Here is a 15,540-nt window from a genome sequence, read left to right as displayed (position 1 = left end):
ATGTAGTTATTGAATCAGTATATGTTACATACAGTACATCATGTTTATTTCACAATACATATTGTACAACAGTAGCATATGATACACGTCAGGATGTGTGTTATCGGTGAATAAGCACTTGCCCCAGGGGTGTACTAAAGCACTAGAGGGGTGGAGGGAGGTAGGGAGATCTTCCCGCTTATTACCTATCTGAGGTATGCACTTGGACTCCCCGAAAATGACTGCTTCTCATCCATTGCTTTATTCTGAATATCTATTGGAAATAAACAGTTTGAAATGACTTACGTAGGGTGCACATTTTCTAGTATGACATCACTCTGAGTGCATTGAATGTGGTGGTTTTGAATGGAGGAGATATGGAAATGAATGCAGCCCTGCAGTGACATTGTGTGCTGAGAGGGCACCCTGTGGTGTCAGGACCAGTCATGATGACGTGATGGAAAGGATAGACCGCATAGAGGATGAGAAGAGGGATAGACAGCATATAGGATGAATATATTCTGAGTTCTGCTGTTGCTGTAGTGAATCACCAGTCAGTGGAGGAGGGGACGCGAATGAGCGAGCCCGAGTGTGTATGTTTGCCAAGTGGAGGGGGGAGTGTGTGTGTGTGAGGGGAGGGGGAAAGGGGGTATTGTCCTGTCTCCGTACCCTCCTTTCCTCTCTCCCACCTCAGGTTGGCGATCTCCTCTGACAGCCTCAAGGTGGAATGTGGTGGAAGGACCTGAAACAAGCTGCGGTGTTGTCGTTGCCCCTTTTCTTTCCCCTCCCCCCCTCTTTTTGTCGGAGGAGAGAGTTAGGCTAGCCCCATTCCTCTATGGTGGTGGCTGGCTCTGGCTCTTTGTCGGCTCAGTGTAGGGTAGAGGATAAGGGGGGGTGGCTATGTGGCTGAGGCTGAGCGGTGTGAATATAGCATGTGCACCATAGAGCACGCGAGCACAGTTCAGCCATGAAAGCCCAGCGGGAGAGGCTGAGGATTCCGGGACTGACGTTGGAGTGAGTATTTTTCCCTATCTTCTTCTTGTGGTGGTGACCGCACCACTGCTCCACACTGCAGCAGACGGCTTCATTGGTCTTTGCTGTTGCTGCTGCACCTCCTGGTTTTCTTTTCTCTCTAGCTAGTAGCATTGTGGAGCGTTTAGCATTATGCAGCATTGCCACATACAGCAGCAGCACTCTAGCAGTGTACACGGTAGGATGTGTCACGTACAATCCTCTGTAGTGATAGTGACGGGGACAGTGTGTGTGTTGCTGTGTGTGTCAAGCAGAGGACTGCCACACAACCTCTGTTTGGTTGTGATGAAACCCACTGACACACACAGACACACCCACACACATGTACACACAATACAGTGATGATTAAATGGCAGGCTTTTGTGACGCATGATCAATAAGTTGATGGGCAGTGGAGTGGCCTTATACCCAAGGCCTTGTTTTTATGTTGGATAACAGATCCCGCCTGCTACCAGTGACAGTAATCTGCTGGGCCAGAGACCCAAACAACAAACACTCCGTTATGGCCCTGTTGTGTTCCTGTTGCACATCACACAGATTAGTTCTTTGTGTAATGACTTGCGAAGGCAGTCGATTGGGTTCTCTCGGGTCACCAAGGCACATGTTTGTTTGCGTCCTCCGAGACTTTTGCTAGCGCAAGTTTAGGTCTTGCTAAGTCGGCATATACGTAGCCTGCGCATCTAATTTAGATCCAGTTCAGTGTCGTTACTGACAGGAAGGTCAATTCTGTAGCTCTATGGAACAATACTAGTGTTTAATCGTGGACTACTGATACTGTTGAGATGCACTGTGCTGTAATTTGCTAATACATTTTGATTGTGTTTACTATGTGCCATGATAGCAGGAAAAAGTCAGACTTTTTTTTCTACTTGAATTACACAAAGTTAACAGGCAGTGGTTTGGAGGGCTGAAAGACATCCTTCACATCTAAAGTAAACATCTTTAAGAAGTGAGCTTTCTTTCCTTGCCAGTGAAGTTACTATAGAGAGGTTTCTTCTGCTTTCTCATAGCCTTGGGTAATCCTTCAGATTTCAAGTAGGATTTGGTTGCACTGTGCGCCTGTTCCAGGTTTCACTCTCCACCTCCTGTGTGTGTGTGTTTGTGTGTGTGTGCATAGTATGGATGCTTTTTATGATAATCGCTTAAGCTTAGCAAGCCTCAAGGACCAAACAAAGTCTCTAATCCTCAAAGATGCTAAACCTGTGTTGCGTGAACAGACAAGTGCCTTGGTAACCTATTTCCAAAACACAATTTAGTTTCATTTCAAAGCTGTGCTGCTGCTGCTGCTCTGTGGTTAATGTATGTCAGCTATCTAGCAGAACAGGGTATGTGACTGCATACATCAGCCCAAATCACTTCACAGGGCTTCTAAGTGAAAGTAGCCATTGTCCGTCCTGTGCAAACGTAGCGTGCTAAAGGAATCACTATTTACAAAACTTACTTTTAACTTCCAGCCTCACTCCCCGAAGCTTGAGCCCGACACCCACAAGTCCTTGCAGCCCTCTCAGCCCGTTGCACGCATTTCATTTTTGGAGGTAAGCGTCACGAGCTTCTTTGACCATCATGTTAATTTTGTATTTGTGGGTTGAGGAAAATCCATGCTGGACTGTGAAAGGTTGAGTCGATATTCCATGCGATCATTAGTTTGTCATAACAGAAAGGTGTTTTTTTTCTAACTGAAATCGGTTTCCTTTGGTGCAGCTTTGATGGAAGAGGATAGAGTGCTTATATAATGTTCTTAGTGTCACCTCCTTCCCCATACTCCTTTTCTATAGTCTGGTTTTGAGGCTTCTCTTTCAAGTGCAAAGAAGGACTTGTGGCGTTTTGCAATTCTTCAAAGTGGGGAATGGTCAGAATCCCCATGCTTGATTGATTTATTAGAAAATGCACTTGAAAGAAAGGGGTCATACAGTGATTTTAGGTCACAATGTTGCATACCTTTTTTCCATTACTGTTTGCTCTATACCTCTTGTTTTAGCTGTCAACCATATGACCTTGACCTTCCAACCATCCAAGTAAGTTAATTTCTTTCAACCTTAGAGCCAACTGAAACCTTAGATCAACACTCCCCCACCCTTTCCCCAAATTTAGGTGCGCTACCGCCCAAGTTGGCCAATAGCAAAATAGATTTAATGGAACATACTGTATCTGGTCAAATGGGCCTTTGCGTCTTGCTACTGTGGTTGATGCATGTCAAGACTTCAAATGGAGTCTGTATCATCTGGAGGAGTGACAGAGGAGGGGGCGGGGTGGTATGGCTGTCTCCCCGAGTGTTTCCTTCACTTCTCTCTCTCCCTAAATCCTCTCCTCTCTGCGTAGCACACTAATGATGTCGGAGATAGCAGGTCACACGGTCCTCTTCACTGTCTCTTGATGTGTCGCATGGCGAGCCACCGTGAATCAGCCTTTTGTTCCTGGAGTAGGTTCATCTGGTTTCGCATATTCAACTGGGTCATTGAGCCCGAACCCTACTTTTGTTGTATTAGCCATTTTGGCTCGTAAATGTTTACATGACCCCTAATTTTCTCCCCTCCTACACCAGGTTCTTTGGTTGTAACGAGAAGGACAGAACAAAAAGAAATGGAATTCATCCTTTCTGGAAAACGTGCTGTTTTTCTTGTGTGATTGATTGGCTACAGATGACTTGAATTAGTTAAGTTCAAGAGAACACGGTAGAGGCAGTATCCATTCTAAATTCCGGAAATTATTAATATTTATATATTTATTCACATGTGTGCATTAGTTTCATGCTCATGTTTTATTGATAACAACCTTTGTAGTATAAATGCTGTCGCGGTTACTGTTTTGTGATGATTGGAGCGGACTCATGTCGTCATTAATATTTTACGGACATTAATATTCCTTATAGTATGCTATACTTTTTTATATATCCATTGGCGACGCATGTGTTGACGCCAGACACATTTTCAACTGTGAATATACAAACAGTATGAAAGACAGAATTGTCTATCAATAAGTAGCAGAATGCCCCCTCGTGTCACCTCTGACCATATATTGTGCTGCTAGCTGCACTCTTACAGTTCCATTGAGAAGAGCAGTAGCTTAACATTCAAGTTATTCACTTCCACAAAGATTGCAACATTTATGCTGTACAGTAGTAGCATACTGTTCATAGTTGAAACTAGAAAATATCTTAATTGAGAATTTTGTAGGAAAGTGGCTAATCTCCAAAAACAACATCACATCTTTGATGCTACTCTTTCTTCCTATCTGCATTTTGTAAAATGTTGGCATATTTGTTTAAATGAAATTTCACTCCGTAGTTGATGACCTGAACTGTAATGTGTATTTGAATTATGCCTTGTGTTGTCTCCTGGTTACTGTTAGTGTCACACTGTGAGTAACCAATGGGAAGGTCTACACACTGACTAGTGAACCCCTCAGACATCAGCATGCTTGTCAGAGCTATCTTAGCGTTAGCTGCTACTGCTAGCTAGTTTTTTCCCAGTTTGACTTTGTACATTTATTCTATAATATTGCCCTGTTAGAATTATTTTTTACTTGCTACAACAAGTTTTCAACAGATTTGGTAGTCAGGTCATGTCTACCCGTTAAGAAACAAAAGCCAAATCACAGTTGATAAAGTAGCTTGCTAATGCTAACCAGTCAATGAGAATAGGATATAATTACTGGCTAGGCTAACCAGCAAGGGCAGGCTGGGTATACATGAGCTAATCCAGCTTCAGAATAAAGCCTTTGAAGTGAAGTATCTGATGTCAGTCAGAATTCCCCCATGTGTAATATCAGCCATCAGGACAATAATGTTTCACAGTGATTCCAGAGAACATGGTGAACTTTAATCAGGATTAATGAATTAGGGGAGATTACTCGACTCGGCTAATTGCTGTGCTGCACAGAATGTATCATTTCCCACCAAATATTTGAAACCCATTGCTGTAAGTTATGGGCAAGAGAATTAGCACATCAAACCAGAACACTTCTCTTCTTATTAGTCCTTCCTTTTAGTCTAATGTACTGACACCATGTTTCTATTATGTGCATATTCAAATATATTTAATTGAGTCAGTTTTGTAGTAAACTGTAGTTTGAGGTCAACACCAGTCAGAATGTAGCAGCTTTCCCATAGAGTTTATTTATAAATAAAATATATTTATTCACATTTTAATAACATTGTGTATATTATATTGTTTAACCAACAGAATATCTGTTGATGTCTGACGGACTGCAGAAACATCAATGTTTTAAAAATCTATAAACCACCAGTTTTAAAGTGCACCTCTACAGACATCATTTAAATGCGCTTCCAATAAAGTTTAACCTCAAATTGATCTTCTGACTAGTCTGAACATCTCTATCTAATAACTGAACCAGTTTACCATTAACGGTGGTTGTGCCTTTGAAATCACCCTCTTTTATCTGGAGCACAGAAGCAGAGCAGGGCCATAATTAGTGCTGGGCTGGGCCTGTCACATCACTCTACCGGGACACAGAGCTCTGAGGGGGGCTGGGAGGCCTGCATGATTACCTGACGTCAGCATCACTGCTTCACATTTTAGAAAGGTGTTCTATCACAGGTCCTGACGAGGGACTCTGGGGTTTTACAGAGCATGTGACCTTGTTATCAGCAATGCTTATGACTATTGGCTAGAGCTCTCTGAAAGCACATGGTCTGACCAGAGCGCAGAGTTTTTCTTGGTCAGGTAATTTGATTGAACCTGATTGTATGATCGAAAGATGATCTTTTTGTGATCATTGCAGGGACTTGCTACAGTGTCTATAGCTAGAGCCAGGTGTACTTCCTGGCCAGGTCACGTGGTTCCAGGAAAAACTGTCTGAACGTTGGACTTTGGCCACTGTTTGGAGCACTGCATCAGTTGTCAATCAATGCCTGTGTCCTGTGATTGGATCCCATTCTGTGTCCCTGACTGGGTGTCAATGGGTGTCACTATTTCCCCTCAGGGAGTGTTCTGTATCTCCCAAGGCTCTTCAGGTGGAGCATACACAGTGTAACATGAACCTGGCTGAGATCACTGTTGACTCCCGTCATGCCATGCTATCTGCTGTGGAGTGTGTGGCTGCATGCCTCTCCTCCTACCCAACTGCCTGCCTGCCTAGCCCCCCTTCTCACAAACAAACGTGCAAGCTGATCTCAGCCAACTGCCAAGACTGTGTGTATGTGTGTGAGTCTGTGTGAGTGCTTGCGCGTGTGTGTGTGCGCCCGTGTCTGTGTGTACGTGTATGTCTGTGCATGTGTGTCTTATCTGACTCATTTGTTTATCTATAGTCCCCTGTATTTGGCCTGTTATCTTCCTTTAAGATAGTCCAGTGGGCATGAGATAATGGGATCAAAGGGTGGCAGGAGTTAAGATGAGATTGTCTGTCACGAAGTGAGTCAGCCTCCGTCTCACTGCCTGCTTAAGAACAAACTGTAGGAAGGAGGAACTATGGAAGAGAGGGGGAAAGCCTGGCTGCCTTAATAGAGGACACCCGTGGAAAAGCACAACATTTCCATTTCAAACAGGACCTGCTTAAGATCGGCCAGCCCATGAGGCATTTTGGAGGGGAGCCAGATTGCGAAAGCTGTGAATGTACCGCAATGTCTGCTGGTGATGCAGCACTGCTCTGACTCACCCCCCCCTCCCCACTCGGGACGCGGAGTGGTAGATGCCGCTTGTTACATGATACGGAGCATGTTAAGCTGGTAGAGAGAGAGAGCAGGGTGAGTGTATGGGATCTGATCTGGAAACAAACGCACAGAGAAAGGAAAAGCAAAAGTCAGTTTTTATAAGGTGTTATATCCCGGTCGTAGAGGCTTATAAGCTGAACTTAATCAAACAGTGTTCCCTGGAGTACTTTGTTTTATTTTTCGTTTTTTGGAACTGCACTTAAAGGACGCTGCAGTGTCCACTCTGCCAGTGTGTGTGTATGCCGCAGCTGGCTGCAGATGTGTCCGAGCAGCAGAGTAACTTTGGAACCTTGGAGGAGGATGGGGGCTGTTCGAGTATTGGCGCTTGTCGCCGGGACTGTTGTTGTAGGGGACGGGTTGCCCCCCATGTCCATGACACCCGGCGCTTCTCATCGCCGGGTCTTTTGAGACCCGCAGTCCACGTCCCGCTTCCTGGAAGGGGCTGGCATGACTTTGGCACAATGTCGGACTCCAGTCTGTGGACGGTTCTCTCCAATTTTACCATGCCACACTTTCTCAGCAGGGCCAGGCTCAGACGATCCAAAAGGTAACCTTGATGACAAACACTGTGTTTTGTTCAGCGAGTGTAGGTTTGGTTCTTCTATCTGTCATATGTAGGCTACTTGGGACTTTGTAGCCAGAGTTGTTTGAAGAATTCAGAGATGGGTAGAAGAGCAAGCCTATTCTTCTACCTTTTGAATTGGACAGACCACTGAGTGACCAGTAGCGAATGTGTTGTTGCCTTGTTGGGGTCATCTGAGATGTTTTATGCTGATGTTAACCCGGGACAATAAGTTGGGTGTTACTGTCTACGTATTGTGTGTGTGTGATTGAGCCTTGTGGCTTGTGGCACTGTAACGCCAGTTGAATGTTTGATTGCTTTCAAGGCAGTATCTCGTGGGCCTTGCACTCTATATAAAGGAGTATGATTACCCTGTCTCGATGGAACAGGGGAGTGTTGACTTTTAGGAATATTATCTGAAATGTGATATCTGTTAACTCATTAGAACAGAAGCCACAATTTAATTGTTTTTTCAAACTCTTCCCATGAAGATTATCGGTGGAGTTTGAGCTTCATACAATGACCTTTCATTGAAAATTCTTATCTGTAGCACTGCATCATCCAGAGGTTTGTAAGTTACATCGCACTCTTCCTCACATGCCAGTTTTTTTGTGTAAACTGGTGCATTTGGTCCAGTCCCTCTGAAACTCTATATTATTTATATTCCACGGGTTGACCTATTTTATACTAAAGAACAGCTTCATATCAAATGGATGTCCTCACTACTCTGCATATTCAGGACATGCTGTACTGCACTGTGTAATCTATTCCTTTCATCAGAGAATCACCAGGGGGCTTTTTTTCAGTAGAAAGACATAGATTTATGGGAGTAACTGAAACAAATTGAGATAAGACGCTGTTTAGTTTATTAGGATCCCCATTAGCTACTTCACATACAGCAGCTACTCTTCCTGGGTTCCACATAAAACGTAGAAATACATGACAAAGTTCAGAACAGTTGTAGACAAGAACATCATAAGCTATTACGTTGAATTCAAAATACAAGATAAAGTAAGAGTTATATACTGAACAAAAATATAAATGCAACATGCAACAATTTAATATTTTACTGAGTTACAATTCATATAAGGAAATTAGTCAATTCAAAAAAATGAGTTAGGCCGTAATCTATGGATTTTACATGACTGGGAATACAGATATGCATCTGTTGGTCACAGATACCTTAAAATAAGGTAGGGGCATGGATCAGAAAACCAGTCAGTATCTGGTGTGACCACCATTTGCCCCATGCAGCACGACACATCTCCTTTTCATGGAGTTGATCAGGCTGTTGATTGTGGCCTGTGGAATGTTGTCCCACTCCTCTTTAATGGCTGTGCGAATTTGCTGGATATTGGCGGGAACTGAAACACGCTGTCATACAGGTCGATCCAGAGCATCCCATACGTGCTCAATGGATGACTTGTCTGATGAGTATGCAGACCATGGAAGAACTGGGACATTTTCAGCTTCCAGGAATTGTGCACAGATTCTTGCGACATGGGGCCGTGCATTATGCTGTAACATGAGGTGATGGCGGCAGATGAATGGCACGACAACGGGCCTCCAGGTCTTGTTACAGTATCTCTGCATTCAAATTACCGTTGATAAAATGCAATTGTGTTTGTGGTTTCTAGCTTATGCCTGCCCATACCATAACCCCACCGCCACCATGGGGCACTGCTTGCAATGTTGACATCAGCAAACCCCTCGCTCACACGACGCCATTCACGTATTCTGCCGTTGTGAGGCCTGTTGGACGTACTGCCAAATTCTGTAAAATAACGTTGGAGGCGACTTATGGTAGAGACGTGAACATGAAATTCTCTAGCAACAGCTCTGGGGGACATTTATACAGCCATCGTGCCAATTGCACGCTCCCTCAACTTGAGACATGTGGCATTGGGTGTTGTGTGACAAAACTGCACATTTTAGTGTCCTGATCACCTGTGTAATGATCATGCTGTTTAATCAGCTTCTTCATATGCCACACTTGTCAAGTGGATGGATTGTCTCACTAACTATATGCTCTCTTACAGGGATATAAACAAATTTGTCTACAAAATTTGAGCGAAATTAGCTTTTTGTGCGAATGGAACATATCTGGGATCTTTTATTTCAGCTCATGAAACATGGGACCAACACTACATGTTGCGTTTTATATATTTTTCCAGTGTATATTGGAAAGACACCAACAGACAACTAAAATACTATTTACATTCAATTCATATAGTATATACTGTACATATTTACGTTCTTATATACAGTACAGTTTAATTAGATCTTTAGAGAGAGGACAGGTGCTGTGATACAATATGTCTTTATCTGGGGGGTTTTTAAGCTAAACTTGCTTTTTGCCTGAGTAAGCTGGCAGAGCATTCCATGATGACATGGCTCTATACATAACTGAGCGACGAGTTAAATTTGTTTTTGGTTTGGGTACTGTGAAGAAACCCATAGTGGAATATCGGGTGGGGTATGTATGTCTGTTTTGAAGTGAACGCATCGAGATTATACACGTGGTTAGGCATTTTTTAACAGAAATGTTTCTTAAGAGAAGTAGTACATTTCTCCACAACCATGAATGTTGTTAATGTTTGTTCTGTGCAGTTAATAGCAAGGTGTGCTGCTTTGTTTTTGAGCCAGCTGCAGCTTTGCTAGGTCTTTCGTTGCTGCACCTGTAGTGGATTGGAGCCAAAATGTGCAGGGTCAAGGTTAACTGAACTAGAGGGATTGCTGTATTTTTATATCAGTAATAAGTGATTTGATTATGTGGGGATCAGAGCTTTCTCGGTTGAGATCAGATGGGAGGGATGTTGTCCCATGTAAGGAGACCACAGAATAGTGCACAGAACTACTGTATGGTCATGTCCTGAACTGGGATGAACTTGAGTGGGTTTATTCCCAGTTGTGTAATACGAATAGAAGTGTACCATATAGAAATGATTGTTCTCTAACTCCACGTTATTATGAAAAAAACATTCTCTGTTTTGTTATATTTTTATCTGTGATGAACCATAGAGCCATCTGAAGTGCCGTGCTGGGTATTTGTGTTGTGGCATTATCCACTCGTCCTAATAGAAAAATGTCATTCTTTCTTTTTACTCTTTGGGTTTTGTTTTGTATTGCTAGGTATTACTGCACTGTTGGAGCTAGAAACACAAGCATTTCGCTGCACCTGCGTTAACATCTTAAAAATCTGTGTACGCGACCAATAAACTTTGATTTGATGAGCATTTTTAAAGTTTGAGGTGAAAAGGACATGCAATATGGGAATATATTTGTTAAGTAATAAATCTTAAATTTCAACAAACTTTTCTGTAAAAGAAGTATTCCCAATGACCCAAATTGTGGTAACGTACAGGAACTCAAGTCCTTTTGTTCATCCGATCTGAAATACCTCACCATTAAATGGCAACCGCATTACCTCCCAAGATGATAATTTTATTTGATCATCGTCACGGCCGTGTATATTCCCGCCGACGCCTCGACGGCTCTCAACTACATTACACTTTGTGCAAACTGGAAACCTTACTGAATATTTTGTGTAGATTGTTGACAAAAATTACAATTAAATCCATTTTAATCCCACCTTGTAACACAACAAATTGTGGACAAAGTCCAGGGGTGGGAATACTTTCTGAAGTCACGGTACATACAGTTGAAGTCGGACCATTACATACACTTAGGATGGAGTCATTAAAACTTGTTTTTCAACCACTCCACAAATTTCTTGTTAACAAACTATAGTTTTGGCAAGTCGGTTAGGACATCTACTTTGTGCATGGCACAAGTCATTTTTCCAACAATTGTTTACAGGCAGATTGTTTCACTTATTACTCACTATCACAATTCCAGTGGGTCAAAAGTTGACTGTGCCTTTAAACAGCTTGGAAAATTCCAGAAAATGATGTCGTGGCTTTAGGCACTGAAAGGCTAATTGACATAATTTGAGTCAATTGGAGGTGTACCTGTGGATGTATTTCAAGGCCTACCTTCAAACTCAGTGCCTCTTTGCTTGACATCATGGGACATTTTTTTTAAAGACCTCTGAAAAACATTTGTACACCTCCACAAGTCTGGTTCATTCTTGGGAGCAATTTCCAAACGCCTGAAGGTACCACATTCATCTGTACAAACAATAGTACGCAAGTATAAACACCATGGGACCACGCAGCCGTCATACCGCTCAGGAAGGAGACACATTCTGTCTCCTAGAGATGAACGTGCTTTCGGTGCGAAAAGTCAAATCAATCCCAGAACAATAGCAAAGGACCTTGTGAAGATTCTGGAGGAAACAGGTACAAAAGTATCTATATCCACAGTAAAACGAGTCCTATATCGACATAACCTGAAAGGCCGCTCAGCAAGGAAGAAGCCACTGCTCCAAAACCGCCATAAAAAAGCCAGACTACGGTTTGCAACTGCACATGGGGACAAAGATGGTACTTTTTGGAGAAATGTCCTCTGGTCTGATGAAACAAAAATATAACTATTTGGCCATAATGACCATCGTTATGTTTGGAGGGAAAAGGGGGTTGCTTGAAAGCTGAAGAACACCATCCCAACGTGAAGTACGGGGGTGGCAGCATCATGTTGTGGGGGTGCTTTGCTGCAGGAGGGACTGGTGCACTTCACAAAATAGATGGCATCATGAGGGAGGAAAATTATTATCAGTTAGGAAGTTAAAGCTTGGTCGCAAATGGGTTTTCCAAATGGACAATGACCCAAAGCATACTTCCAAAGTTGTGGCAAAAGGGCTTAAGGACAACAAAGTCAAGGTATTGGAATGGCCATCACAAATCCCTGACCTTAATTCTATAGAAAATTTGTGGGTAGAACTGAAAAAGCGTGTGCGAGCAAGGAGGCTTAAAAACATGTCTCAGTTACAACAGCTCTGTCAGGAGGAATGGGCCAAAATTCACCCAACTTATTGTGGGAAGCTTGTGGAAAGCTACCCGAAACGTTTGACCCAAGTTGCACAATTTAAAGGCAATGCTGCCAAATACTAATTGAGTGTATGTAAACTTCTGACCCATTGGGAATGTGATGAAAGAAATAAAAGCTGAAATAAATCACACTACTATTATTCTGACATTTCACATTCTTAAAATAAAGTGGTGATCCTAACTGACAAAAGACAGGGAATTTTTACTAGGATTAAATGTCAGGAATTGTGAAAAACTGAGTTTAAATGTATTTGGCTAAGGTGTATGTAAACTTCCAACTTCAACTGTAATCACTGAACAATGGTCACTTTTTAATAATGTTTACATACTATTTCACCCTCTTCATATGTATACTACAAGACCAAAAGTATGTGGACACCTGCTCGTAGAACATCTCATTCTTAAATCATGGGCATTAATATGGAGTTGGTCCCCCCTTTGCTGCTACAATAGCCTCCACTCTACTGGGTAGGATTTCCACTGAATGTTGGAACATGCTGCGGAAACTTGCTTCCATTCATCTACCAGAGCATTAGTGAGGTCGGGCACGGATGTTGGGCAAATAGACCTGGCTTGCATTCCAATTCATCCCAAAGGGGTTCGATGGGGTTGAGGTCAGGGCTCTGTGCAGGCTAGTCAAGTAATTCGACACAGATCTCAACAAACTATTTCTGTGTGGGTGCATTGCTTTGTGCATGGGTGCATTGTCATTCTGAAACAGGAAACGGCCTTCCCAAAACTGTTGCCACAACGTTGGAAGAATCATCTAGAATGTCATTGTTTGCTGTAGTGTTAAGATTTCCCTTCACTGGAACTAAGGGGCCTAGCCCGAACCATGAAAAGAAACCAGCTCCAGACCATTATTCCTCCACCAAACTTTACAATTGACACTATGCATTCGGGCAGGTAGCATTCTCCTTGCGTCCATCAAACGCAGATTTGTCCGTCGGACTGCCAAATGGTGAAGCCTTACTCATCACTCCAGAGACCGCATTTCCACTGCTCTAGAGTTCAATTGCGGCAAGCTTTACACCACTTAAACCGATGCTTGGCATTGCGCATGGTGATCTTAGGCTTGTGTGCGGCTGCTTGTCCATGAAAACCCATTTCATGAAGCTCCCAACGAACAGTTCTTGTGCTGATGTTCCTTCCAGAGGCAGTTGGGAATTCGGTAGTGAGTGTTTCAACCGCGCTTCAGCACTCAGCGGTTGAGAGCTTGTGTGGCCTACCACTTTTCAATGTTTGTCTATGGAGATCGCATGGCTGTGTGCTCAATTTTTATATACCTGTCGGAAACGGGTGTGGCTGAAATGGCCAAATCCACTATTTTGAAGAGGTGTCCACACACTTTTGTATATATGGTGTATATATCTTATTCTAGTTAAGGCTGATGCTATTTAACTACTGCTATACACACATTTTCTATACTGTGTTTCACACCATTTTATATATGTATGACATTGCTCATTCTGATATTTCTTAATTAATTTCTAAACATTTTGGGGGATGTGTGTATTGTTAGGTATTACTGCACTGTTGGAGCTTGAAACAAAAGAAAATTGCTGCACCTGCGATAACATCTGCAAAATATATGTGTACGCAACCAATTTTTTATTCATTTGATGCCCCATAGTGCATTAGCGACAAATGGCTGGAAAGGGAGAGCACGCCAACTCTCTCTCCCTCTCTCTTTGTGTCTGTTTCCCTCTTGCTCTTTCTTTCTGTGTGTGTGCCTGTCTGTTGTATATTGGGCTGATGTCAGCTCACTTGACAAGGAAGCAAAGCTCGAAGACGTAAAAAAAACTAGATGAATCATGACTTCTTGTTGTTGACATGGGGTCAAGATAAGAAAGACTTTGGATATTCTTGGATTGGAAAGCAAAGCAGTGTTCTAAACTAAGGGAAGGAATTTGAAAGCCTTGCTGAACTAAAAGCTAGTGAATGCAGGTAATTCATGTGATAGAGTGCACGAACAGCACAACAACTTTCAAGACAAATGCAGAGCGATTTCCACACGATTTATCTCAGCAGTGTTCCTTTGTTGCCTCTCTCAAAGAAGACTAAATATGTGATGGTGTTTTTTTAAATATATACACTGCTCAAAAAAATAAAGGGAACACTTAAACAACACAATGTAACTCCAAGTCAATCACACTTCTGTAAAATCAAACTGTTCACTTAGAAAGCAACACTGATTGACAATAAATTTCACATGCTGTTGTGCAAATGGAATAGACAAAAGGTGGAAATTATAGGCAATTAGTAAGACACCCTCAAAAAAGGAGTGAATCTGCAGGTGGTGACCACAGACCACTTCTCAGTTCCTATGCTTCCTGGCTGATGTTTTGGTCACTTTTGAATGCTGGCGGTGCTCTCACTCTAGTGGTAGCATGAGACGGAGTCTACAACCCACACAAGTGGCTCAGGTAGTGCAGTTCATCCAGGATGGCACATCAATGCGAGCTGTGGCAAAAAGGTTTGCTGTGTCTGTCAGCGTAGTGTCCAGAGCATGGAGGCGCTACCAGGAGACAGGCCAGTACATCAGGAGACGTGGAGGAGGCCGTAGGAGGGCAGAAACCCAGCAGCAGGACCGCTACCTCAGCCTTTGTGCAAGGAGGTGCACTGCCAGAGCCCTGCAAAATGACCTCCAGCAGGCCACAAATGTGCATGTGTCAGCATATGGTCTCACAAGGGGTCTGAGGATCTCATCTCGGTACCTATTGGCAGTCAGGCTACCTCTGGCGAGCACATGGAGGGCTGTGCGGCCCCACAAAGAAATGCCACCCCACACCATGACTGACCCATCGCCAAACCGGTCATGCTGGAGGATGTTGCAGGCAGCAGAACGTATTCCACGGCGTCTCCAGACTCTGTCACGTCTGTCACATGTGCTCATGTGCTCAGTGTGAACCTGCTTTCATCTGTGAAGAGCACAGGGCGCCAGTGGCGAATTTGCCAATCTTGGTGTTCTCTGGCAAATGCCAAATGTCCTGCACGGTGTTGGGCTGTAAGCACAACCCCCACCTGTGGACATCGGGCCCTCAGACCACCCTCATGGAGTCTGTTTCTGACCGTTTGAGCAGACACATGCACATTTGTGGCCTGCTGGAGGTCATTTTGCAGGGCTCTGGCAGTGCACCTCCTTGCACAAAGGCGGAGGTAGCGGTCCTGCTGCTGGGTTGTTGCCCTCCTACGGCCTCCTCCACGTCTCCTGATGTACTGGCCTGTCTCCTGGTAGCGCCTCCATGCTCTGGACACTACGCTGACAGACACAGCAAACCTTTTTGCCACAGCTCGCATTGATGTGCCATCCTGGATGAACTGCACTACCTGAGCCACTTGTGTGGGTT

At 43.5% G+C, this 15,540-nt stretch overlaps 1 protein-coding gene across 6 annotated transcripts in view; it reads left to right on the top strand.

The window, feature by feature from the left end:
- The window catches only part of LOC129863834 (microtubule-associated serine/threonine-protein kinase 3-like), a 176,616-nt gene that overhangs the window by 105,213 nt on the left and 55,863 nt on the right, over positions 1-15,540 (top strand). Inside the window, exons 1-2 of one of the 6 annotated variants that reach the window (XM_055936140.1) lie at positions 611-993; positions 2,466-2,546. The exons of 4 other annotated variants lie outside the window; for them this stretch is intronic. In XM_055936140.1, the coding sequence (XP_055792115.1) occupies positions 947-993; positions 2,466-2,546 (128 nt within the window). In that variant the 5' untranslated portion in view covers positions 611-946. Of the gene's footprint in view, positions 1-610; positions 994-2,465; positions 2,547-6,631; positions 7,227-15,540 lie in introns of those variants that run through there. One more of the 6 variants, XM_055936139.1, reaches the window with a different exon arrangement.

The sequence above is a fragment of the Salvelinus fontinalis genome, chromosome 10 (genome assembly GCF_029448725.1).
Source record: "Salvelinus fontinalis isolate EN_2023a chromosome 10, ASM2944872v1, whole genome shotgun sequence".
Taxonomy (NCBI): Eukaryota; Metazoa; Chordata; class Actinopteri; order Salmoniformes; family Salmonidae; genus Salvelinus; species Salvelinus fontinalis.
The sequence above is the reverse complement of the archived record's forward strand: the minus strand, read 5'-3'. Positions and strand labels throughout refer to the sequence as shown.